Below are 27,641 nucleotides of genomic sequence, written 5' to 3'. Positions count from 1 at the left end.
GTGTTGGGATTACAGGCATGAGCCATCGCACCTTGCGGAACTCATAGTTTTTAATGGAAATTTGGCTCGTGTTTGGCTCTACTCACATGAACTCACACTTGCTTAGAAATGCTGCTCTGCATAGCACAATCGTCATCCCCTGGAGAGCTCCATGAACCCTCCAGTTGTGAAGGTGAAAGCAGGGAAAACTAGACCATGATTTTTGGGCACCTTAAAGGAGATATAGGTAAAGAACTTAAAAATTGCATGCTACATATTAAGAATGATATGTGTTTTCATCTTATCATTATTATTTTTATTATTTCCCACCCAATAAAACTAGTCCCAACACTATTTTCATAGATCTACAACCAATTCTGTGTCTCCCAGGGTGAGCACATGTTGTGTGTCTATACTGAGACTCCATGCTATTGACCTACTTCGTGTTTATCTCCTTATGAAGAAGCTTAGTTGCCTGTGCCCAGAGTGTCTTGTGTTAGTTTGGGCTTACCTGGGGGTATCTGGAAATAAGTCTTTATATTTTCTATATCACAGAGTACCGTTATTTTTGTACAAAGCATATGTTCAATAATCTTATTTGTTGTCTGTCTAAAATTTATATTACTAGATAAGGCATACTCTACTCTCAGTCACTGGGAATTCACAAACCAAATAATTAGATTCCTATGACAACTCTTACTTATGGGATATTTGCAGACTTAATAAATTAGAAACCCAAAACTATTAAGGGATAAAAATATTATAGAAGGAATTCTTACATATGTGTACATGTCTACATTTTAAATCATACAAATTCACTAATTTTCATAACCAAAGCATTAATTCATGATTTATATTTCCATTAATTACAAATCTTTTCATTAGTAAGTTATGTTTTTAAAAATCATCATTATTTATCACTCTAAAAATACACTGAAAATAATGTTATAATAATTGGCATGTTTGTTTAATTTATGTGGCTTTTTACCAACTAGCTTCAGCTGTAATATTTAGCCAGGCATAAATTTTCTCCTGGAACTAGGAGAAAACTTTCTTGAATGTATTTTTATATAATCCTCATGTCCAAAGAAGTATGCAGTTGGTTATGCTTAACTGTTCACAGTTTCTCCCAAAAGATTAAAGAGTTTACAACTCTGTGCCTTTGTGCAGCTTAATGCTCTTTTCCCCCAGTAAATTACTTTGCCATCCTTTAATTCTTAGCTCAAGTAACAGTTTCACTTGGAGACTCTCCCTTTGCCCCATAACTCAGCAAATGCAGCTGCTCCTCACATCCTTGTTTCCACATCACTCTATAAATTCTTTAACATTGTGTTGTAAGTAATAGCTATTTGTCTTTCCAGATAGAATATGAACTTCAGAGGTCAGACACCTATGTTATTTATAGTTAACCCCTATTTAATAGCACAGTGCCAGACATGTACATTCCAAATAAAAAGACCCATATTCCAATAGTGAGTGGTTATTTAGTGTGTCAATAGCCTACTAAAATGGCAAGATTATAATAAGAAACTTAATGCATTCCAATGATATTTCAAATTTCTTCAGAAAAAAATGAGATAGATAGGATATCTAAAAATGAGTTCGTTAGAATGTGTCTCATACATATGAAAAATGCTGTCTTCCTAATTATCCTCTTAAAAAACTCATAAAATACTGTAAAATTAAATAGGTACACCCTTTAAATGTTTCCAAGTTAATTCTTTCACTAGGGAATGTTGCCTAAGAATACTAACAAAAATTGTCCAGTCGTTTAAAAAATTATTTGTTTTATTTCCATTTCAGTTAATAACTGGAAAAGTGGCCTATTAGCAACAAGCACACCTCTTTATACTGTACCTTATCTGATTGCACTTTGCAGATACTGCATTTTTTACAAATGGAAGGTTCGTGGTAGCCCGGTGTTAAGCAAGTCTGTCGGTGTTATTTTTTAAAAACAGCATGTGCTTATTTTATATCACTGTGTCACATTTTGATAATTCCCACAATATTTTGAACTTTTTCATGATTATCGTATCTGTTCTAGTGATCTGTGATCAGCGATCTTTTTAAAAATTTTTAATTATTACAGGTACATAATATTTGTATATATTTATAGGGTACATGTGATATTTTGATAGAAGCATAAAATTGTGATGATCAAATCAGGAAGAGAGCTTGACGTTACCATTGTTACTGTTTTGGAGCACCATGAACTGCACCTTTATAATATATTGAAATTAATCCGTAAATGTGTGTGTTCTGACTGCTCCGCCAGACCGGCTGTTACCATATCTGTCTCCCTCTCCTCAGGCCTCCCTATTCCCTGAGACGCAATAATACTGAAATTAGACCAATTAATAACCCTACAATGGCCTCTAAGTGTTCAAATGAAAGGAAGAATTGCATGTCTCTCACTTTAAATCAAAGGCTAGAAATGATTAAGCTTACTGAGAAAGTTACAACAAAAGCCGAGGCAGGCTGAAAGCTAAGCCTCTTGCACCAAATATTTAGCCAAGTTGTGAGTACAAAGGAAACGTTCTTGAAGGAAATTAAAAGTGCTACTTTGGTGAATGTATGAATAATGAGAAAGTGAAACAGCTTTATTTCTGATATGAAGAAAGTTTCAATGGTCTGGCTAAAAAATCAAAACAAGCACAATCTCCCCCCCAAGCCAAAGCATAATTTGGAGCAAAATTCTCACTTTTCAATTCTGTGAAGGTTGAGAGAGGTGAGAAAGCTGCAGAAGAAAAGTTGGAAGCTAGCAGACGTTGGTTCACGTGGCTTAAGGAAAGAAGCTGTCTCTATAACATAAGAGTGCCAGGCGAAGCACCAAATGCTGATGCAGAAATTGCAGAAAGTTATTAAGAAAACCTAAGATAGTTACTGAAGGTGGCTACACTGAACAAGAGATTTTAATGTGGATGAAACAACCTCCTGTGAAAACAAATATGCCATTCACCACTTTCTTAGCGAGAAAGAAGTCAATATCTGACTTCAAACCTTGAAAGGACAGGTTCACTCTCTTGTTAGGGGCTATTGCTGCTGGGGAAGCAGCATTTAAGTTGAAACAAATGCTCATTTACCATTCTGAAAACCCTGAGGTCCTTAAGAATTATGCTAAATCACTCTGTGCTCTATAAATGAAAGAAGAAAGCCTGTATGATAGCACACCTGTTTACCGCATGGTTTACTGAATATTTTAAGCTCGTTACTGAGAACGATTGCTCAGAAAAAAAGGTTCCTTTTAAAATATTACTCTTCTTTCACAATGTACCTGGTCATCCCTTAAGCGCTGATATAGATTTACAAGGAGACTAATGTGCTTTCATGCCTGCTAACAAAACATTCATTCTGTAGCACATGAAGCAAGGAATAATTTTGACATTCAATTCTTATTATTTAAGAAATGTATTTTGTAAAACTTTAGCTGTCATAGACAGTGATTCCTCTGATGGATCTGGATCTGGGCAAAGTAAATTAAAAACCGTCTGGAAAGGATTCACCGTTCCAGATCTCATTAAGAACATTCATGATTCATGGAAGGAGGTAAAAATATCAACTTTAACAGGAGTTTTGGAGAAGGTGATTCCAGCCTCATAGATTACTTCCCATGATTCCACCCTTCAGTGAAGGAAGTAACTGCAGATGTTGTGGAAATAGCAAAAGAACTAGAATTAGAAGTGAAGCTGAAAATGTGACTAAATTGCCACAATCTTACCGTAAAATTTGAATAGATAAAGAGTTGCTTCTTACGAATGAGCAAAGAAAGTGGTTTCTTGAAATGGAATCTACTCCTTGTGAAGATGCTGTCAACGTTGTTGAAATGACAACAAAGTGTTTAGAATATTACATAAACTTAGTTGATAAAGCAGTGGCAGGCTTTGAGAGAACTGACTCTAATTTTGAAAGAAGTTCTACTGTAGATGAAATCCATGAAATGCATTACATGCTACAGAAAAATCTTTCATGAAAGAATTAATCAATGCAGCAAACGTCATTTTTTTTTTTAATTTTAAGAAATTGCCACATCCACCCTAACCTTCAACAACCACCACTCTGATCAGTTGACAGCTATCAACACTGAAGCAAGACCTTCCAACGGCAAAAACCTGTGACTCACTGAAGGCTGATATGATCATTAGCATTTTTTAGCAATAAAGTACTTTTGATTAAAGTATGCACATTGATTTTTACACATAATGCTCCTACACACTTAATAGACTACAGTATAGTGTAAACATAACATGCACTGGGAAACCGCAAAATTCAGGTGACTCACTTTATTGCAATATTTACTTCACGGCAGTGGTCTGGAGCTGAACCTGCAATATGTTTGAGGTATGGTTGTATATTAATTTTAGATTTTCCCCATAGTTCATCTCAAAGCTTAGTAGTACAAAACAATGATGCTGTAAGAAGGATGTATCTAACTTTTAAAATCTTATATCACACATTAGATAAAAGAACATTTTCTTTTCCATAGTATTTTTCAAATCCTCAAATTAATATACATTGAGAAATAAATGTTTCTAATTTATTATGGAGAGGAGTGCCTATATGTGTGGGTACCATGGATAGGTTTTTTTAAAAGTATGTTATATAATTTCCCTTTTCACTATTTCAATTATCTGTTATGCTTAATATGAGACTTTGTGTTATTTTCTAACATATCTCACTACCTGATCCATCCCTTATCCATGCTATATTTTCTGCCCTAAATGACCGTAATTCCTTAACCCAGTCCGTGCTTCTCACTGTGTAAAAGTCAGTGTGTTTATGTCTTTCATGAGCCCATGAACCAAAGATGTCCATTGTGACACTGGGAAAATTCTTAAAGACTGTATTTGACACCGCATGTTTTGATTGAGTGTATATGTCATATCCATTGGATTTGAACATACATGATCTTGGTGAAAAGCAAACAACAACAACAACAACAACAAACTTTCTGATGTTTACAACTACTTCTAAACCATTAGTAATATTTCCTGTAATGGGAAATATATTTTCCCATTATTTTCAATTTAGACACACATGAATGTGCTTCATATAACATCTTTTTTTTTTTTTTTTTTTTTTTTTTTTTTTTTTTTTTGAGACAGAGTTTTGCTCTTGTTGCCCAGGCTGGAGTGCAATGGCATGATCTCGGCTCACCACAACTGCCGTGTCCTGGGTTCAAGTGATTCTCCTGGCTCAGCCTCCAGAGTAGCTGGGATTACAGGCATGCGCCACCATACCAGGCTAATTTTGTATTTTTAGTAGAGATGGGGTTTCTCCATGTTGGTCAGGCTGGTCTCAAATTCCTGACTTCAGGTGATGCATCCTCCTCAGCCTCCCAAAGTGCTGGGATTACAGGCATGAGCCACCATGCCAGGCCTGCTTCATATAACTTCTAAATGTAATATGTAACATCAGAATTTGTATGCAATAAAATAACAATACAATTTTTTTTTAATTCTGGTGGTAAATTCTGTCCTAGTTCGATTTTTTTGTGTCAAGTGCATGTCATTGATATCTTGTTTATGGTCTTTATAATTTGGGGCAATACTGAGAATATCTCAACCCAGTCACAAGTTCTCTCTAGATTTTCTTACTGAAAATTACATAAACACAGCAAATACAATAATATACAATATATACAAAATCATATACAAAATATACAATAAGAAGCAACTACAATTTTAGCATTGGAATGAATAACTTCACATCAAAATATTAAACCAAAGGAGAAGTTGGTTGACTGTTGACTGACACTCTATAACTTTTCCAGGTTGTGTTTAAATATATATTCATTAGGCTACTAATAAATCTAATGACATTTCTTACCAGCATAAGAAAATTACTTTCATTTCTCCATGAATCATTGAAACATACTACTTGCCCAACCTTATTTAGTAACTTAACCATTCCAACTCTGCACTACTGCAACACTATTTGCTGTTTTGCAGTCTTATCATGCACTCTTTTGAATCTATAACTTTGTCTATGCTATGTCCCCTAGATAGAATGCACTTTTACACTTTGCTGTGGAGATAAACTACCTTTTTTTTTTTTTTTACAATCTCATCTCTCTCTGTAAATTCTTCAGTTCCCCACCTTCTCACAGCCCACCTTCAGCTGCCCAAGTTAAGAAAGACCACATTCCTCTCTGGACTGTACTACCTAGATTTGATACGTAATTCCACTATTGAATATCACATTTTATGGCATGTATCTGTGTGTGTCTCTGCCTATCCCTCCACCTGACTATTGAGTTCTGGAATTTGAAGACTCTGTTGGAAAAGTGTCCACTCTTGCAGGGGCTAAGACATTAAGGATATGTCAGTTGAGACTGCAGAATAGCTTTCGTCATGGAAGATACAATCCAGTTGGAGGAACAGACAAGGGACAAACATATATTATTCTTAGAAGTAGTGACTTTTGTGAAAAATGAAAAAAAAAAGTTAAGATAAATAATAATGGGGGTGCTGATTTAGATAGAATATTCAGCGAAGCCCTTGTTGAGGAGGTAAGACTGGATCAGGGACATGACTCAAATTCTAAGAAAAAGCATTTTAAATAAAAGATGATAAGATTTTGATTAAACAAAGTAGAACTGAAAATTTAGCTTTATAGTTTACTGATAATATATGTATGACTCCAAGTTTGAGTACACTTGATGTAGTGGATTATGAGTGACAATATCTCGATTTTTCAGGCATTTTTTTTCTATGCCCACAGTCTCCCCGCTATTTTCCAGGCATTTTTATAATTTAATTGCCACCACCAAAATAGGTGTTTTTGATAAAGTGTGTGCATGTGTGTGTGCACCTATATGTGTGTATGTATGTGGCTTTGGGGAGGGAAGCTCACATGTTCATGAGTATTCATGTGTCAGAAGAATAGCACAGAATAAATTTGTTGTGAGATTATTGGAGACTGGATCTACTGAGACATTCTCCTATTCTCAACTTCCATGAATTTCCAATCCACATTATTTAGTGGGTCTAATATATTTTAAAACACCCTAATATTTTATACTTCTCCTTTATAGCACGTGAGAACAAATATATGATGAATATGAGTATTCATGCAAATTATGAATATGAGTATTCATGCAAATTATCACTTTTAAAACCATTTTTAATTGGTAGCATTTGCCTGGGAAGTAATAATTACAATCAGAGAGAAGGGAAGAGTTCTGAGAAGGAAATTCAACTAGGCAGCCTGCTAAAATTAGTAAGATTTACCTCTATGTATATTTCCCACAAAATTTATATTTTTATATACTTTATTTTTATCCATTGACTATTTTCAGTGTTAGGATCTGTTGACTATTATTCATAAGTTTAAAACCACCTACTCACAACTGAGCACTGAAGTATATATACATAAGGACACTTTGGTGAATTATATCATCAGTTTACTGTAGGAAGAACTATGGATAATATGGATTGATAGAAAGATTACTTTAGCTAGAACACATCACTTTTGACTACTGCAGAATTTATTTCTATCTTTTGCTAATTTGTAAATTTTATGTTTATTGAATTATTTTGGGCTTTATTCGATATACCAGTGAAAGTCTCCTGTACATTTGAGTTTTCTCAAATCCCATGAGAGAAATTAACTTATTTTCAGCATTTAGCCAAGCTAAACACAGCTTGAATGTGCTTTATTGCACAAATTAGTCAAAGAAAAATCATAAGTAGTGCATTTTTTCTCCTGGACTTTATAGTTTCTCAACTTATGCCACCTATTCAACAGAGATTTTCCTTTTAATTTTGACTTATTTTTAAAAATAGTCATGTTAATTCTGTTAATTATCTAGAATAACATAGTCTTACTATATGTTTTTTATTAATGACCGAATGCAAACAAGTCACATGGGGATAAGGAAAAACAATAGCAAACTAGATTTTTTTCCTCATTACTCCCATATTAAAAGGGGAAAGAACCTTGCCTTATATCCACTTGATATCTTCTACTTCTTTTTTTATATAAACAAGTTATTTTTATGTATAGTGAAAAGGACTATGTATACTCTCTCAGAGTCAGAGAGCATCAGTTTAACTCTTTATGGGACCAACTCAATTCTATCTGCATGTGCTTCACTCTTATGTCTCTCCATGTGAAAGGAAGTCTGTAGTATTCTTGGTATTGACCAGAAAGCACATGACTAGTCTCATTCATGTAACATCATATGTATATATATTAGAGTATTTGTGGGTATTATCTGTGTGAACTTTATGTCTCTCCCTTAAAAATAGTTTAAACTTATAGTATGGAAAGGGAGGACAATTCATTGATAGTCTAATGTTTACTACCTCAATGCTGTTACTGTGGAGATGATGCACTTAGCATTTAGCATTTAGATAATTTCTTCACTTTCCAGAGAGCATTTGCTTCTCAGTGAGAAGGAAGGAAATAGGTAAATTATGTTTGAAGATATTGTAGCCAGAAATTTTTAGGGTTTCATCAGGAGAAATCCATTTTCATGTTATAACATAGCCATCATCAAATGTTAATAATCATTATGTCATAAATCCAGATACTGGATAAGAAATATCCTTAATATCTCCTAGTGTGGTCACATTCAGCCCAGTTAAAAGATTAGCAACATGGTACTTTGGTGTTATTTGCTAAACTCCAGTTTGTTTAGATGCTTTAGAACCACTTGTAGATCATTTGTACAACTACTGTGTATCCCAATTTGACTGAATTTTACATTGGTTTAGTTACGTTACATTTACTTTATTTCTGTTTAAAAATATTTAAGATACCATATTGTTGACTCTTGTATTTTTTGTAAAGCCATACTTCTTCCCAGATTGTCTTTGCTAATCTTTATCATACTGTCTGCTAGAGCTTTTAGCCGTCTTACATTACTGGACTGGATTTCATGAAGTATGCTGATGTAATTAATATACAGCACTTTGGAATTCTTCCAAGAAATAGAATAGTACAATGTAAAACATGTATAGTTTGCTATTATTTAGCTTCGACACATAACCAAATATATTTCTTATTTTAAGTCAAGTTCACTTTATTTGAAAATCTTTTGAAAGAATATTAAAATTAAGTTATACCTAGAAATATAAACATTCTGATATTATGGACAAGACTTAAGTCTTCCTAACGTAAGTATGTTTTTCAAATGAATCATGTGGACAGAATAACAAAAGTTTCTGATCACTCATGAGTTCTCACATAATTAAATAATCACAATTTTCTTTATAATGTTTTCTCATTTAAAGTAAATATTTTGAACATGAAGTTATAGTTTGTAAAATAAAATTGTGATAAATCTATATTGCCATTGTGAATAATGTAACATTAAAGTAATAAAAGCAAATTGGAACAGTTATTATTTGCAAATCCTAAATCAGTCTCTAGTGAAAGAGTTTTATACAACTTTGACAGTAATGCAGGAGTTTACCCTTAAGTTTCCTCTCACTTTGCAAATCTATTGTCATTCTTTCCAGTCCACTAATTAATTACTAGTTTCCCTTCTCCAAATTCATGCTTCTTAAATATTTCTTGTTTATAGAATATTTAGGCACATTTGCATTGGTAATTTATAATTATATAAAACTGTATGGATAGAGAACTTGATTTTAGAAAACAAATACAATGAAATATAATAACAATAAAAAGCCTAATCAACTATAGGTAAACTAAGCCTAAGATTGTTACAAATTTATGACGACAAAGCTCAACTAGGATTGGCTCAATCATACCAAGCTGTATGTGTGATTCTTCTCACCTACTCTTGCAAAAAGCCATGCACTTAAAATCTTCTCTATCTTCTCAAACTTCAGACAAAACACTCAACTTGCACAGTTAGCCAACCACCTTTCCTTCTGTTACATAAAGAGAATACATCATCAGAGACTGAATATGTTTAATTCGTCATATCAAACCTAGACACCTCCTGCATCTATGACTAAGGCTTCCTGTTCCCACCTGTTCTATTACAGAGACTGGTCTTCTATCTAAATTTTGTCCCCAGTTATATTCTATCACACCCACCCTGTCAATAACCTTATACAATCAGTCATGCTATCTCTTCTTTTTATCCCAATCCTCTCAATTGCTACTATGTATCTTCCATCATTTATATATTCTCAAATCTCAGTGATATAAATAATACTGTAATATTATAAAACTAAACAAAATAAAGCAAAAAGCCAATAAACAACAAACATAATACCTCTATGGACTTTAGTTTCCAGCTACACACCATAACAGGCTTTTTATTCCTAGTCATGTTTCCATCATGTAATTTTTCCACTTCGTACGTATCTCCATCACCCTCTTCTCCTTCCTTAGATAATTTGAATTGGACTTTTAATCCCATATGAGCACCAAAAAACGTTTTATCTAAAGTCAGTGATTCTGTCTATGTCAATATAATGAATGGGCATTTTCTTAGACATAATTGTACTTGATCTCTCAGAATAATTCTATACTATTGAAAATTTCCTTCCAAATAATATGTTCCTTGGGATTTCATAATACCTTGATCTCTTGATTTTTCTCCTATAATTTTTTTATGCTTCCATCCTCTTTTGTTGGTTAATTAAACTTTATATTTTTCTTATATGTTTTGCAATACTCAGTTATAGATCAGTGAGCTCTACTCTATGTTCTAATTTATAGAGTGATAATTTATGCATATGCTAGTGGCTTCAAACTTTATGTATCTGGTTGAAATATGTCCTATGAGTTTTATCTACCTACTTTGAATCCTTGGAATTATAGTCAAAGTAATTTCAAAGTCAACATGTTTAAAAATCATACTAATGAAAATTTGAGGTTTATTATCTCTTAAGAGGCAGAGTAACACAGGGTGACACTAAGGGTATGCACAACTAGAAGAATGGAGTTACCTGTAACTAAGATGAAAAAGATGGTCAAGGAAGTAAGGGAAGGTCAGAAATTTAGTTTGAAACATTACAGGTAGGCCATGTTATTAGAAAGCCAAGTAGGGATGTCAAAAGACAGTGAATATGTGAGTCTGAAGTTCAATGATGAGGTTGGTTTAGATATACAAATCCTTAGCAACAGAACGAGACTTAAGGCTAGGAGATTAGAAAAGATTGCTAAAAGAGTGAGCTATATGGAAGAAAGATAAGACTTTAATGCCTAGTGCACTAGTGCTTAGGAAAAGAGGAAGCAGTAAAGGAGACTCAATAGGGGTAGCCAGGGAACTAGAAGAAAATCTCAAGAGAGTGTGGCAGTGCTGCAAGACAGGTGAAGAAGGAATAAGTACATATTTCTATCCTTCTAGCAGCTCAGACCCTTGGAGTCATCCTTGTTGACTCTTTCACAGCAAAACTCTTAATCTATCAGCAAACCTTGCTCTAAGTAGATATTCTAAATACACTGCTACCACATGGTTCTATGTTTTTGTCACAGCCCACCTGAATTACTGCAATACCTTCTTTAATGGCCTCCCTGACTTTGCCCTTGCCCTTTCAACCTATTCTCAATAGACAGCGAAAATGATTCTATTTAAATGTAATCCAGATAATATTACCCCCTGAGAAGAAATGTATATGTTTTCTCAGCTATGTCAGAGTAAAAACCAAAGTCCTACTAAATGTCCCAAGTGCTAGTCTGTCTGGCTCCTATTACCGCCCAGATTGTATTTCCTACTAAATTTCCTTCCTTCAATCTCCTTAATATTTTTGACAATGCTAAGAACTCTTGTATGTAACTCAGGACATTTGAAATTTTGTTTTCCCCTAGGACATGTTTTTTCACATATATATGCTTGGATCATGCTCACCTCATTCAGAATTTTATTCAAAAATCAGTTTATCCCTGTGGCTATATGTATAATTTCAGTGACTCCACTCCAACACTGTCACCTTCTGTAGCATATCTTTTCTGAATAAAATTTGTAAAGCCTGCTCCATGAGGACACAATTTTTTTCTGTTTTGTTCATCCCGTATAGTCTCATCACTGGGAATAGTGTCTGGCACATAAAAAGTGATCCATACGTATTTGGTGAAATAATGAATGAATAAAAGACTGACTGACTGAATGAATGAATGTTAATAGAGGAGAGGGAGGGAGAAAGAGATTCTCATTAACGAATGTCCTTTCGGAAAACTTAACCCTACTAGTTATAGAATTATGAAAAACTAATGTATTTTTAATACAAGTAATGTACATTTAAATTTTAGTTCAAGTGACCAACAGATACTCTAAATTAAACAATTAATAAAGAGCAGAACAGAATTCAAACACAGAGGTTGGGCGAGTTCGGATGAGAGAATTAGAACACCAAGTTTTAAACTCTAACAGAATTATATCATTAGGTTAGCTGATTCAATAAATACACATTTGCCATTATGCATTTTATTCTCAAATTCTAAATCATGGATTAATTTTTGCAGCAAAATCAGTTCTTTACATTTTCCTACTCTTTTGCCAAAATATATTGGCATTCATACAATTCTGCAGTTTAGTTTATGTCATTGTCATTTTTTTCTTAGGAACATATTTCAAAGTTATTTTCAGTGTGAGACCCTGAAACTTTTAGACAGAGTAAACTGTGCTTGCATATTAATTGAGAAGTTAGTGCACAATATCCACTTTAAAACTTGAAAGCAAGCTAATTCTTTTGGGGTTGCCTGGTAACTAATAAGGAGAATGTCAAACTGAAAGACAAGTCTGACTGGAGCAGCCTTTGAATAAATCATAGAATTGTTGTCAACTTTAGCCTTAAAGAAGTTAGATGGGGTCCAATTCTAAGTTAAACTAAAGCAAAGACAGTTGAAAAGTCTTTTGTGTTTTCTTAGTAAAATTCTCCCCTATGTTTGTGCCTAAACTTATTCCTTCACCAACAATTTATGATTAATGTAGAGCCATTGAAAGCAAATTCCGAAGGCATTATTTAATATCTGTTAGAATTAAATGGAATGGCCTAAGGCATTTGAGAAGCATGATTATTTATTATTCATTAACCATTGGTTTATTTATTTATAAATCCATATTCATACAATTTAGTGATTCTTAGAGAATTATATGCCCACCAAGAGTTATTACTACTCCAATAAAATATTTTACATAAGGCGGGGATGGGGGCTCACTCCTCTAATCTTAGCACTTTGAGAGGCCGAAGCAGGAGGATTGCTTGAGCCCAGGAGTTCAAGACCAACCTGGGCAAAATAAAAAAGCCTCGTCTCTACAAAAAATAAAAAAGATATTAGCCTGGTATAATGTTATGTGCCTGTAGTTCCAGCTACTTGAGAGGCTGAGGCGGGAGGATCACTTGAGTCTGAGAGGTTGAGGCTGCTGTGAGCCATGTTCATGCCATTGCACTCCAGCCTGGGCAACAGGGCAAAATGCTCTCTCAAAAAAAAATTATATGTAAATATTTTTTAAAGGTGAGAATCATGTTCCTGGAAATACTTATAAAAATCATTTTGATCTTTCTATAGTGAAACTTTATATGAACAGTTGATCACATATTTACTTACATATTTTGACCTATTTTCTGTTTTATTTCCAGCAGGAAAAAAATCAAGAAAGTTCAAGAGTCAAAGGTAAGAAGTGATTGCTTTAAGATAACAATTATATAAACTCATAAAAGAAAGAAAAAGGAGATGTGATGCTACTTTGAATAAACAGTCAAAAATGAGAAAATAATGATAATTAAAAATATTCGCTGTGATTTTACAGCCATTTTGCGCCCTTTGAGGATTCTCCAGGGCCAAAGGGTATTCTCTGTTGATGTTTTCCATTTTCATACTGTGCTCTTGAAAACGTCAAGTTTGTTGTTGTTGTTGTTTTTTCCCTATATTGTGGTGGTTGAATTCCTCCACCAACCATTGTCCCTACGAGTTGGTGTGTGTCACTTCTACGTATTGGCAAATGGACTTCCTCAAAATGTGTCTCATGGAGACCCAACTATTTAGTCATTACCATCTAGTTAATTTTCTACAAAAAGGCTAGAACATATTTATGCATTAAAAGTTGGAGATAGCTCCTAGTATGGCATAGGCCACATCATTCTAATGTTAGAAGACTCTTTTCTCTATAGTCATATTCTTAAATTTTGAAGTTTACTCATTGAGATAATAAATTACTCTGTGTAGATTGTCATCCTTCAATAAAAGGCTTCCATTAACTTGTGCTTCTGCTGATCATAATGACAGCATATCACAAACTTCTCTTTGGTTGATCCCTCTGGTGTCTCCATTCATGTGTTGGCTCTTCTTAGTCTACATTTTGGGCTTCCTTGCTCACCTTTCCCTTCCCAAAGGCATCCCAGCCCCAAGCCTGTCTATGGAGTGAAGCACAATTGTCCAGTTTTTTTCCCCTCCTTTTTGAATAGAAAGATAAGTGTCCTGTTTTTACTTTTTTCAATGTTCTAAAAAAATTAAAAAATAAATATGAAGTAGTTATTAAGCTTACATGGTCTTCTGAAATGCTGAAAGGGTAGTTACACTTCAGAGGCTCTCTAGATTGTCGATACAATCTTGCTTATTTATAACAAGTCCAAATAAAATCCTCTCTGCACATTTCCCCACAACTGACTGACTTCTACAATATATTTTTTTCCATGTTGGGTCATCTGTGTGTCTATATTGCTGAAGAATAAAAAACATGCATTTGTGTTTTTAAATGATTTTGCTAGATATATTTTGTTCAAATGAATTATGTAAGACTGTTCTTCCAGGGATTCCCAAACCATTTGTGTGCATTTTCAGCAAACTGAAGTATTGCTTGTTATTTTATATGTGAAATTATTATACTTATTTATCCTCAAAGCACTCATATTAACTCCAAGTTTTATACTATTGTGTTGAAAAGGGGAATTTTTACTTCAAGATGTGCTGTATGATGTGCATTTAAGTGATATATGCATTTTAAGCTTACTGAGTATGCATCTTCCTTCTCATGAAGGGTTCCAGGGTTTCAGGTTTATCTTAAATCGTATTTGTATTCTGTTATAGTAAAAATAAGTGTAGTGTAGCTTTCTACTTGATACTTTATTGCCTTGGGGTATATAAATCATATCATCTGGAGTAGTAGAAATTATGTTTTTCCACTACTATCTAGGAATATGTTTTCTTTTATAATGCAATAACAATTTCAAGAAGATGCTTGTCACTCCTTTCACTATTATTAGGTAGCACATAGTTCAGAACTTTCACACACATTGTGGCTTTTAGACTTCTAACTTTTTTTTTTTTTTGAGACGGAATCTCGTTCTGTTGCCCAGGCTGGAGTGCAGTGGTGCTATCTCGTCTCACTGCAACCTCTGCCTCCTGGGTTCAAGCGATTCTCCTGCTTCAACCTCCCAAGTAGCTGGGATTACAGGCACTTGACACCACGACCAGCTAATTTTTTTGTATTTTTAGTAGAGACAGACTTTCACCGTGTTGGCCAGGATGGTCTTGATCTCTTGACCTCGTAATCCTCCCTCCTCGGCCTCCTAAAGTGCTGGGATTACAGGCGTGAGCCACGGCACCTGGCCCTAGACTCCTGGCTTTTAAGTAAATTAGAGATACATGTTTACATGAGGACTTGTTGCTTATCTCTACTTAGAAAAGCACTACATTTTTCTTGACTATTTATGGGAATCATCTTGAAATGTTATTTTACTAGAAATTAGGAATGACCTCTTTAAAATGTTTTCAGATGTTAATATTAAAAGATTAAAAACCCATTTTGAACCATGAAAGCTATAGCTTACTCATTGGCAGATGACAAAAATTCTGAAAATCAAATATTTTATATTCATTGATTACTAATTATTGAAATGTGAGCTATGTCCTCATTTGATATTAGTAATCAATTATCAGCTAGTAATTCTTTGAAGTTCCTGGCTATTTGTTAACTTCATTTATTCAAACACATTTATTACATTGTCAGGAGTATGTCTAGAAGTCTTATTTTCTGCATTCTGTGCCTATTTCTGCTAATGACAGCAACCCCAACGTAATGATACCAGTGCCCTGAACTTTTATTAACACATAAAACATTTGTTAAAGATAACCTTCCATAAAATTACACTGAAGATTACAACAGAAAAATGAGATAGTCCTACAGATTTGAAAGTAAGGGTCAACTACCAGGCAGCCATATTTAGTAAAGTGTTCTTCAGTAACACAACAGATAAAACATGTTAAAATATTGTACATTAAGTGCTTAAAATGCATTGAGAATTTTGTAACTATTATTAGACAATGTTTTCCTTTGAGGAACATATCTAAAATAAGAAACACAATTAGTTCACCCCTAATATTTTTTACAGAAGTATTTAAATTTATGATTTCTTTATTCACTTATATTTGAGAGCAGCTCTCTAGAGTTCTCAGAGAAAACTGTAGTAGAGTTTGAGATTTCAGTAATTATTGGTTTACAAATAACTTGCAGAGTCTGTCAACTTAATAAAGTTTTTAGTTTTTGAAATAATTTAAAAGATTTATGACAACCATAATGATAATATCCTTTGTGGAAAGTACCTGTAGTATTGCACTCTTGCATGCTCCTCAGTATCAGCCTTACCCTTGCTCTGTAAATAAAAGGATGTTGGACTGTCCATCGACCGAAAAAGTTTAGTTGCTTTTATTGCAAAATTTTCTCCTCCTGTTTTTTCAAGTGGACACTCTTGCCTTTATGCATTCAGAAGTGATAAAAATAAAGTATGTTTTTTTCATTTCCAGTTATATTTTGGTTAAGACTCTGCAATTAAGAGACACTGAGCTCTAAAGTTATTTCCCTAATGACCACTTCCATATAATGTATTTTAATACTTATGTTTTCGTAAATATCTGTTAGGTTTCAGGCATTGTATTGAGTTTTCTACATATATCATCTCATTTTAATCTTCAAATACATATTATTCAATAAGACTTAGCATTCATACATGCCAGCATTTTGAGAAATCATATCCAAAGTATGTAATTCAGACCAGGCATGGTGGTTCACACCTGTAATCTCAGCACTTTGGGAGACCAAGGTGGTTGGATCACTTGAGCTCAGGAGTTCAAGACCAGAAGACCAGCCTGGCCAACATGGTGAAATCCAATCTCTACTAAAATAAATAAAAAATCAGCCAGGTATGGTAGCGCATGCCTGTAATCAGGAGGCTAGCACAGGAGAATAGCTTGAAGCCAGAAGGAGGTTGCAGTGAGCTGAGATCATGCCCCTGCACTCCAGCCTGGGTGACAGAGCAAGAATCTGTCTCTTAAAAAAAAAAAACGAAAAAACAAAAAAGGAAATAATTTAGATCAATATTGCCATTTTTGTTCTTTCCTAAAATAGATCATGTTTTATTTAACAAGTTACCAATTGTACATTAGGTACATTTAGCATACTGTTATTAGTGATACTTTTTGTTATCATAAATTTTATAGATATGAATTTTATTATTTATCTGTTAGTTTCCTTTAATCATGTGGTTACAAATATTGACTCTCTTGCAAATTTACATAAATACTGTTCAGTGCTTCATAACTTTAAGAAAAAAAATCGATGATGATAAACACATCACGATAGTGTTCTAAGAAAGTATCTAGGACTTTTGCCAGGTTGTTTACTAATTACTTATCTTTGAGAAGTGACTCAACCTCCCTTGATATGATTAATCTTTTTTGGTAAAAATTAGCACAGCATATCCATCGTATTAAAAGTCCTTTACATATAAGATATTCTAAGGCTTATGATTTTACAAGGACATTAAACAATGGTATTATTATAAACATTTATCAGTCAAAACTCTATAATCCTCTATAAGCTCAATGAGACAAGTATTATGTCATATATATTGGTGTACATGAAAAGGGGAAGCCACACAGTTGTTCTTCCTATAAAGCAAATGTTCTTATGTATATGTAACCATAGGAAAATATTATGTTAAGACTATATCTAATCAAATTAAAAGTGTGCATTTGGGACAATAAATGTATTATGGCGCCTGCAGTCTACACTCTCTCTCTCTCTTCCTCTCTCATGTACATATTTTTATGCAACCATGTGTTCAGATTCTTCTTTATTTTCTTTATTATATATTGGCACCTCAGAGCACTGAAAATCGCCTAATGTATCCAGGGACATATATTTATATCAATCAAGTCAGAGGGGTGTTGCTGTGAGAATAGAAATAGTGCACTCCAAATCTAGAATGCCTGAATATTCAGAGCTCTTTCTAGTAGATTAATCTCACAGTTTCTGAGGTTGGCTCACTACTTCAAGGTCAGGTAGCCAGTCAGAAATGGTGAATAGATAGAAATGGGCCTTCAGATTCTTAGTACTGAAAGCCATTAGCTATATTACATTGACTGATTAAAATGTCTTGTAAAACTGAAAGATGGCAATTCATGTATTTTAGCCCTATGTGAGACTTTCCAAATTATTGCATGTCTTTATATTTACAAAATACAGTATAGCCAGTAGCATAAGTAATACCTGAAATGGAGTTTATTACAATTTCATGAAATGCATAGTCACTATATTTTTAGTGAACTGCAATACATGCTTTATTTATTTATTTATTTATTTAGACAGAGTCTCACTCTGTTGCCCACGCTAGAGTGCAGTGGCAAGATATCGGCTCACTGCAACTTCCGCCTCCTGGGTTCAAGCGATTCTCTTGCCTCAGTTTCCTGAGTAGCTGGGATTACAAATGCCATGCCAGCACCCCTGGCTAATTTTTGTATTTTTAGTAGAGACGGGGTTTTGCCATGTTGGCCAGGATGGTCTCGAACTCCTGACCTCAGGTGATCTGCTCTCCTCGCCTTCCCAAAGTGCTGGGATTACAAGCATTAGCCACTGCACCTGGCCAATACATGAATTATTATGAATGTTATGTTTGTTAATTTTGAGTCCCAAAAGTTATTTTTGAAGTTAATCACTGTTTGTAAGATTTATGAAAATTAAGTATTTTTGTCTATTATAGTCAATACTTATAATCCTCAAGTACCTAGAAGACAAGAAAACTTACTCCTTGAAAATATCAATCAAGAGATTCATGATTTATTTTCTTGGTTGTTTTTAGCAAGCAGTAGTGCTGAATAAACATCAGACAAGTTTATTTATGGTAGACTTGTAATAATAATTCTTAAAAAATAATTAACTGTTGTAAAAGAATGTGAGAGGACAACAAATGGTTTATACTATAATTTTTATGTCATAGCAATTGCATTATATGAGAACAATTCTATTTTCTTGGATTTATTTTATTAAAAATCAATTTTCAAAATTAAATAAGGGCAGAATGCATTCTCATGAGTAAGTATTGCTTACCTCACAGCAAAATATCAGTGTCACATATGCATAACTTGATAGTAGATGATTAACTGGCAACTCTTTAATTACCAATAAGAGAATCTAAAATATTTCAAAACACTTAACTTTATACTTAATGATACAAATGCAAATTGTTGACTAATAAATCAATTAAAAATGTAATTCTCAATTATAATGAGCTCATTGAAAGATTTTCTGATTTCATTAGCTGACATCTGTTCCATTTATGATCTTTACTATTTAAAAAATATGTCATGTCTTTATGTGAGTGAGATTTATGTTTTTGTGATAATGCAAGTTTTTGAAATAAAAATAGTAAAATTGAGTACAAATTCTGAAAGCCATTACATACATAAGATAATAATTGGTACTTTGACAAACATTCAAAATTATAATTTCAGTTCCAATAAACAATTCTATAAAACCATGAATAATTAACAGTTGTTCAAAATTAATAATTCTATAAAACAATAACCAATTCTATAAAAGAAAATTAAGTAAATTTTAACCTATTCACTATAATCTAAATGATGCTATCAAATACCTCTCTAAGTTGCTTTCAAGTAGTATAGATCTCAATGTAAGTAATAACTTTTTCTAGGTATAAGGGTAGTATTTAGTCTCCATCCTTTATCAGACTCATTGAAATAAGTTGTTACAATTTAAAATGATCTTGATGGATGTTCTTCTGTCACAGGAAGCAGGGAGAAGAACATCCTTCTCTATCTAATAATCCCATTTTCATCAACCAGAAGAGTTTTCAAAAAGTAACTGGTCATGTTTCTTATTTATTCTAAGAAGGGCTCAATTCATGTTATGCCAAACACATAATCTTTCTCTCCCCATTTTGCGTATATCCTCTAGTTTTCAAAAGGTTACCACCAATAAAAATTTTCTTATCCAATGGACCATTTGTCTGGGTTTCAGGGTGATTTATTTTGCAGCTCATTTTGCCCACCAGGAGACAGTGCTATTAAAAAGATATCAACACATTAGCGATGTTGGGGGAAACAACACAGAATAAATTGATTTAGGCTTTTTTCTATTAATAATAAATAATGAATTTGTTGAAATCTGCATTGGATATAAAATGAATGGTATTCAGACGCTTAAGTAGGCTTTTATTTGCATAAACCAATATTGTCTTAACTTACACATTAACATCTCAATATTGTTCTTTCTTTCAATCACCAAAACAAGATTTCTTGATTCTAGACTTAACAGAGAGCTAAATGCTTTCTAGTGGAAGTTTTGTAAAAAATACATATAAGCTCACGCCTATAATCCCAGCACTTTGGGAAGCCAAGGCAGGTGGATCACTTGAGGTCAGGAGTTTCCAAACAGCCTGGCCAACATGGTGAAACTCCGTCTCTACTAAAAATACAAAAATTAGCCAAGCGTGGTAGTGGGCGCCTGTAATTCCAGCTACTCAGAAGGCTGAGACAGTAGAATCGCTTGAACCCAGGAGAAGTAGGTTGCAGTGGCCGAGATCGCGCCACTGCACTCCAGCTTGGGCGACAAGAGGAAAACTCCGTCTCAAAAAAACAAAAACAAAAACAAAAAATAGAAAATAAGTAAGCTGTCTCCTGAAATAATTTAATGTCATGTTTGAAGAAATATCAAGTAATATTAACCAAAATGTGTTTGATGGCTTCATTTCTTTAGTTTAAAGGAATAACTTCACTTACCTAGAATGGCTGGCCTTTATGAAAGAGCAGCTTTTGAAATGTTCATATGAATATTGCATTTTTTTCTTACAAAAATCCCCGTTTTATTTGCCAATAAAAATTATACATTCTATCACATTTCCTTTTTTTTTTTTGCTTTGTCTGTCCAGACACTATAAACATGAAATTTGGCTTTATTAAAGAGTGTATTTGCTTGGATATTTTAGAATATCCTTCTTGTCTAAGAACTTAGCATTTAGCTAAGTGCATTTTAAGTATTTTTATGTTATTTGAAATATTTTTTAGAATTATTAATGTAAAAATTTCATATAAAAAGGTTTGCAATTCTGTAAGTGGTATTATACCCAATGACTTCTATGATACTAAGTAGATAGATGGGTTTTTTGTTGTTTAAATATGATACACTAGAGTTTTATCTATTATGCCAAAAAACAAATAATATCCCTTTTAAATAATTATAAGATATATTTCACAGTTGCAGCTCATTATATGGGTAATAACTTTTTTGAATTACTTAGATAATAAGTAATAATATCATTCTACTAAAATTTATGTCATTGTTTCTTAAATTATTGGTGCATGGAATCATTATCCACAGGACACTTGAAATGAGTGGAAATTCTGCTCAAATGTGCTCTGTGCTATTGAAAAATTTTTACATAATCCTTTATCCCAGAATTTAGACTCTGAACACTAGACTCAACTATTTATCCCCCACTTAAGATTTCTTAATCTCCCTTTCTAACCTGTAATATAAATATAATATGCCACAAAGTGCTGTTTGAAGTATTAAATGAAGTTAACTATATAACCCTTTTGAGTAAAATGCAAAAAATCATATTTTAAGTATATCCATGGTAGAAACATATTTATCAAAAAGCCTCAATTTCATATAATGTTAAAATTAGAGTTCAAGAAGTGTTGACTTCTATGTCGAATCATTATTTTACAAAGTTATAAGTTGCAATTCACATATTTTCCAAACTTGAAGATACCTGAGCTACTGATATTAAGTATCCTCTACTTGTCCTGTCATATTTATTTTCAGACTAACACTATTCTTATCTTGTTTTTACCATGATGCATGGAGCACCATAATGAAAAAAAATACAGTAGACAGTACTTTGACCATAAATATATATAAAAGACATTTTCCTTATTTGGGGGGAAATAAAGCATTATTCTCTCAGAGTATGAATTTGATGTTATAATAATGGCATATATTTAAATTTAGGGCCAAGTTGCAGTGGCTCATGCTTATAATCCCAGTTGTTTTGGGAGGCTGGAGGATTGTTTGAGGTCAGGAGTTCAACACCAGCCTAAAAAGCATAGTGAGACCCTGCCTGTACAAAAAAAAAAAAAAAAAAAAAAAAAAAAAAAAAAAAAAAAAAAAAAAATAGCCTAGCATGGTGGCAGGTGTGTAATTTAGTCCCTCCAGAGGCTGAGGTTGGAGGATCACTTGAGTTAAAGGCTGCAGTAACTATGATCATGCCACTGCATTCTAGCCTGGGTAATAGAATGCGACCCTGTCTCTAAAATAAATAAATGATAAATAAATAAAGGAATTTATCTGAAATTCTTAAAAAAAACAAGAAACAAACTTAATTACTGAAACTATTGATTGTAGTTAACTACTGCTACATTTAGAAACAACTGCTGTGTGCCCAAAATTTTGTGGTAATGTTAGTTTGCCAGAAGAATTCAGAAAAAGAAAAGATAATGATAAGCTCAGCTGCATCAGATAATGAAGGTTACTTAAACAAATATATATTAATTTAAATATTAGAAACAGTGTTAGGTGCCAGGGAAATAAAAAGTAAAGACAAAATATCTGTCAGGTCCTCTCCAAGTGCTTTCCAAGTTCTGTGTTATTTTATAAAACTCTCAGAAGAATTGCATATATTCACAAGAAGGTAAATATTGATCATCTATGTATCATCTAAAAATGACAATTGTACCATTTTGGTATATGTGAATTCAGAATATTTTTACATATGCAAGTATATTTGTGAAAAACTTCCAGTATTGCTTCAGAAGTGTTAGTGAATATCCTTTTTAAAATAAAGTTTGCATATGCTCTGTGGTGGATTCTGTGAAATGGTTCATTTAAAAACCATTTCAAACACAAAATGGCATGCTTTCCTTTTTATAGACTTTTGTACAGGGCCTAGCAAATCAAAAGCTACATTTCCTAGATCCCTTTGCAGTTAGCCTTCTAGATTTGCTTGATGTTTCTCCTATCAGATTCGTGCAAGCAGGGCCTTTTATGGAATGACTTACTGAAATGCCAGCCCATTTTTGTGGGATACCCATTTTCCTTTCACAGATAATGGCAAAGGCAGTGTGGCTCTGAAGCCCGAAGCCAGAAGGTAGGGGAAAGTCTTCCTCTATGGCTAATTCCGATAATGCAGAGGCAGCAAATCCTTTGATGTCCCAGTTTTATGATGGACCTTTAAAAGCTGTTTCTAACAGCTCACTACACAAACCTTTTCTTGAATCCTATCAGCTATTTTCTACATCCCTTAATCTCTTTTACTTAAATTAAGTACTGCAGATTCTATAGTCTGGGACAAAGATCTTTGATCAATGTGTCAGTTCATTCTAGAACTAAGAACAATTAGGGATCTGGTATGGAAATGTAAAGTACCAAGCTATGATCAGAGATTGATAAGACTGATAATTTGTTCTTTCAGGAAGATTCTGGGAAGCAAACTCATCTGCAAGACTGATGCAGGCAATGACAATCAGGAGGTACAAGATGTTAAGCCCAAAGGGTAGAGAAAACATGTGTATGGTTTAGGCACATAGAAAAACCAGAGGGTGCAATCTAGCTTGCAGACATAACTCTAAGTAAGAAGCTTTTAACTTAGATGTAGTAATGCTTCATACAGTCACTTTTTCAGACTTATGTGTTGAACATCAACTACATGCCATTGTTTTCAGCACTGGAGATACACTACTGAACAAAATTAAAAAATAATTTCTTCCTGAGTCTTAGATTGCAGGTCCTCGGAAATCTTACCATACCACACAGTAGTCCATGTTTTCCAGAAAGCAACTAAAATCGCCTAAAAAGATCAGGTAGCTTTTCCTGTAAATCCTGAGACCGTGAGAGGTCTCTTTAAAAAAAAAAATTGTACAAATGTATGGGATACACATGTAGTTTTGTTACAGGCACAGATTTCATAGTAGCCAAGTTGGGGCTTTTAGGGTACCCATCACTCAAATCATGTAAATTGTGCCCATTAACTAATTTCTCATCATCCTCCTGCTCCCATCTTCTAACCCTTTTGAGTCTTCATTACCTGTCAATCATTCCATTCTCTACATTCATGTGTACACATTTTTTAGCCCCTACTTAGGAGTGAGAATATGTGATATTTGACTTTCTTTGCTTGGCTTGTTTCGTTTAAGATATGATCTCCAGTTCCATCCGCCTCTTAATCTTGTGCCTAAAACTCTTTCCAGTGGTTTAGAATCATGGGGATTAAGTCATAATTGTCAAGATGTAATTTGCATGAATTCATAAAGGGAAAGGGCTCTATGTCACCTGTTGTCCTTATTTGGGGTTCATAAACATTTAATTCTCTCAGAGATATGAAGCAGCAATGACTTTAATAGGATGACTTAGAACACAAAGGAGCCTAACTTATGGTTTACCCTAGGAGGTACCATTACGTTTTATTTTTTTCTTTATATGGCAATCTTTCTAATTTGCCATACAAATTGCTATCCTTTCATGGACAGGGTAAAACATTATTATCTATTATAATTTTTAATAAATTGTGTTTTAAGTTTCTTTAAAACTCTTGGTATGGAGAATATAGGTAAATTATATACAGTGTTAAAGTAAAATATTAATATATGAAATGCAATATTATAGATTATATGATATATTATGTTTAATATATTATGTAAATAATATGTAATTAATACAATTATAATATGAAGTTATGGATGTGGTTTTTTAATTACTTGTTTAAATATAAAAGGTAGAAATGCTGTTTTGTTAGATGAATATATTGCATAGTGATGAAATCTGGGCTTTTGGTGTAACCATTATCCAATAGTCCAAATAGTCTACATTGTACCCATTAAGTAACTTTTTTTTTTTTCCCCTGAGACAGAGTCTTGCTCTGTCACCCAGGCTGGAGTGCAGTGGTGCAATCTCGGCCCACTGCAATCTCTGCCTCCCAGGTTCCAACAATTCTTCTGCCTCAGCTTCCCAAGTAGCTGGGATTACAGGCGCCCGCCACCACACCAGCTAATTTTTGTGTTTTTTAGGAGAAACAGGGGTTTCACCATATTGGCCAGGCTGATCTCGAACTCATGACCTCGTGATCCACCTGCCTTGGCCTCCCAAAGTGCTGGGATTACAGGTGTGAGCCATCGTGCCCAGCCATAACTTATCTCCTACCCAGCAAACTCCTACCTTTCAAAATCTCCAATGTCTATTATTTCACACTCTATGTCCATTATTTAGCTCCCACTTTAAGTGAGAACATGCTGCATTTGACTTTCTGTTTCTAAGTTGTTTCCCTTGAGATAATGGCCTCCCATTCCATCCATGTTGCTGTAGAAGACATGATTTCATTCTTTCATACTAAGGCTGGGTAGTATTCCATTGGTTATGATTTATTTGTGTGTGTATTTATGTTTTTGTTGTGTGTGTTATAAAGGATTTAAAGGAGTGCTAATATTTATAAATCTCTTACCATATTTCATAAGCCTATTGTTTATTTCTTCAGCTTATTAAATCTTGAAAAATATCTTTGGGAAGGAGGGATAATTTTACATATAAGGCAAATGAGTCTTGGAGATGAAATACTTGGCCAAGATTGTGCTGTTAATAAATGCTTGAAGCTAAATGTAACTAATTATAGTGCTTTTACTTGAGATTGTCATTCTTGAAATTATCCCTATGAATCCTATTCAATGCAATACAGTTAAATCTTTCTATTTTGGGATAGACCTATATGTAAAAAAATGCTTATTTGCAGTTGCCTAGTAATAGCCAATATAGACTATACTGTATCCATTGCAAGATGGGAAGTTCTGTCTTCTCAACATTTGAATAAATGGGTTAATAATTTAGATGCCAGGATTCAATTGAAAAATGTATTCATCACAGCAAATAAAAATATAAACAGCTTGAACAGTATAAAATGGGAGACAGACAAACTTTTTCTAAAATACAAGCAATAAAAATTTTCTAAAATACAAGCAATACAAGCAATAAAAAAACAAGCAAAAAAATAAAATACCAGCAATACAAGCAAAAAATTTTCTAAAATACAAGCAATAAAATAAAGCAATAAAAATAAAATTTCTAAAATACAAGCTATTTGATTTAAACAAAATATTAATTTTACTCACTTTTATAGCAATTTAAAAAATTTAAAAAGTAAAATTAAAACATGAAAGGACCTTTCATGAGGTGACTAATGATGCAATAATTATTTGGTTCACTCAACCCAAGGCACATGATATTTGCTGAAAAATCATAAATATTTGAAATACTTTTATCTTTGCTTGTTTTTGTTGTTTTCTGTTTTTTCTTTTAATTAAATAATAAGTAACTTTTTTCTGTTTTTTTTCTTTTAGTTAAATAAGAAGTAACTTAATTTTCATCTGCCTGGTAAAATAGAGTCAGATAATTCTGCCATGTGATGAACAGTCAAATGGCCTACCTTAAAGCTTGGCCTTGACATTGGCTAGCCATGTGACTACAGGCAAGATACCTAATTAGTGTAAGACTCCATTTTCTCTTCTCTAATTGAGAGTCAAACAATAGTCCCCATCTATTGAGGCTATGGTGAGGGTTAACTATGATTATCTACAGAAGTATTTGAAGCAGTTTTAATTTCATAGTTAATACTTAATAATTGCTAACTTAAATACTATTGTAATTTACTGAGTGCCTTAATATGTGAACTAAGACAGAGGGACTCGTTAAATAACTATTAGGGAATCAGTAATAACTGTGAGTTCCCATAGATGGTAGCAGACAGGTATATGTAGCAAGGAGATGAATACCTTTCAGCATGGATATCATTTGTAGCATTAAACCTAATTATCTATTTTTTTAATACTGAATTTAACTTTCACCAAACAGACTTACCTTGAATCCCTTTTGTTCAACAACTTAAGTATTTAAATTTTGTCCATAGCATAAATTTATCCATGGGGCCTGTGTCCCATGACCCTGGTTAATCAAGGAATGAAAGTGCAGTGCCATTTATTCAAATGGATAATCATGTATTTTTTCATTTGCTATAAACTTTCTCATTTATAATTTGAAGATATTTTTGGAAATTTTTTTGTGAACCTCAAATAAGATAATGAATGTAATAATATATGAGACATTATTTAGCATATTACTTGGAATCTTGTAGGTACTCAATAGATGCTCGTTAAGTCTAAATCAAATTGCAGTTTGTGAATATCTATCTTATATATATAAATTTATATGTATATATTAATATTAAATTCACAACAATGTCTCTAAAGTTTTGTAAAAATAAAATATTATAAAAATAAATGCATATATATTTATATATACTTCCATATGTAAATATATAAAATTAATTCACTTTCCATCTTTTGAAAAGCATATCATAACACATACATACACACACACACACACACACACACACAGACAGAAAGAGAGAGAGAGAAAGAGAGAGAGAGAGAGAGAACCAGTTTATTTTATGGCTAAAACC

General features: G+C 33.2%; 1 protein-coding gene and 1 long non-coding RNA gene across 7 annotated transcripts in view; one reads left to right on the top strand and one right to left on the bottom strand.

Annotated features, from left to right (window-relative positions):
- The window catches only part of FSTL5 (follistatin like 5), a 781,414-nt gene that overhangs the window by 117,148 nt on the left and 636,625 nt on the right, over positions 1-27,641 (top strand). For 3 of the 6 annotated variants that reach the window (XM_030816289.1, XM_030816287.1, XM_003257914.4), the window contains exon 3: positions 13,485-13,518. The exons of 1 other annotated variant lie outside the window; for it this stretch is intronic. In XM_030816289.1, the coding sequence (XP_030672149.1) occupies positions 13,485-13,518 (34 nt within the window). The remainder of the gene's footprint in view (positions 1-13,484; positions 13,519-27,641) is intronic. 2 more of the 6 variants (XM_003257915.4, XM_012507957.2) reach the window with 1 other exon arrangement.
- LOC105740073 lies at positions 33-24,662 on the bottom strand. Its single transcript, XR_001116069.2, has 6 exons — positions 24,225-24,662; positions 14,390-14,565; positions 11,753-11,942; positions 5,134-5,371; positions 4,259-4,388; positions 33-210 (listed from the first exon to the last, which is right to left on the bottom strand). It is a non-coding gene; the product is annotated as an uncharacterized LOC105740073 (long non-coding RNA).

This window comes from Nomascus leucogenys, chromosome 7b (genome assembly GCF_006542625.1).
Source record: "Nomascus leucogenys isolate Asia chromosome 7b, Asia_NLE_v1, whole genome shotgun sequence".
In the NCBI taxonomy this organism is placed as follows: Eukaryota; Metazoa; Chordata; class Mammalia; order Primates; family Hylobatidae; genus Nomascus; species Nomascus leucogenys.
This window is presented reverse-complemented; position numbering and strand designations above follow the sequence as displayed.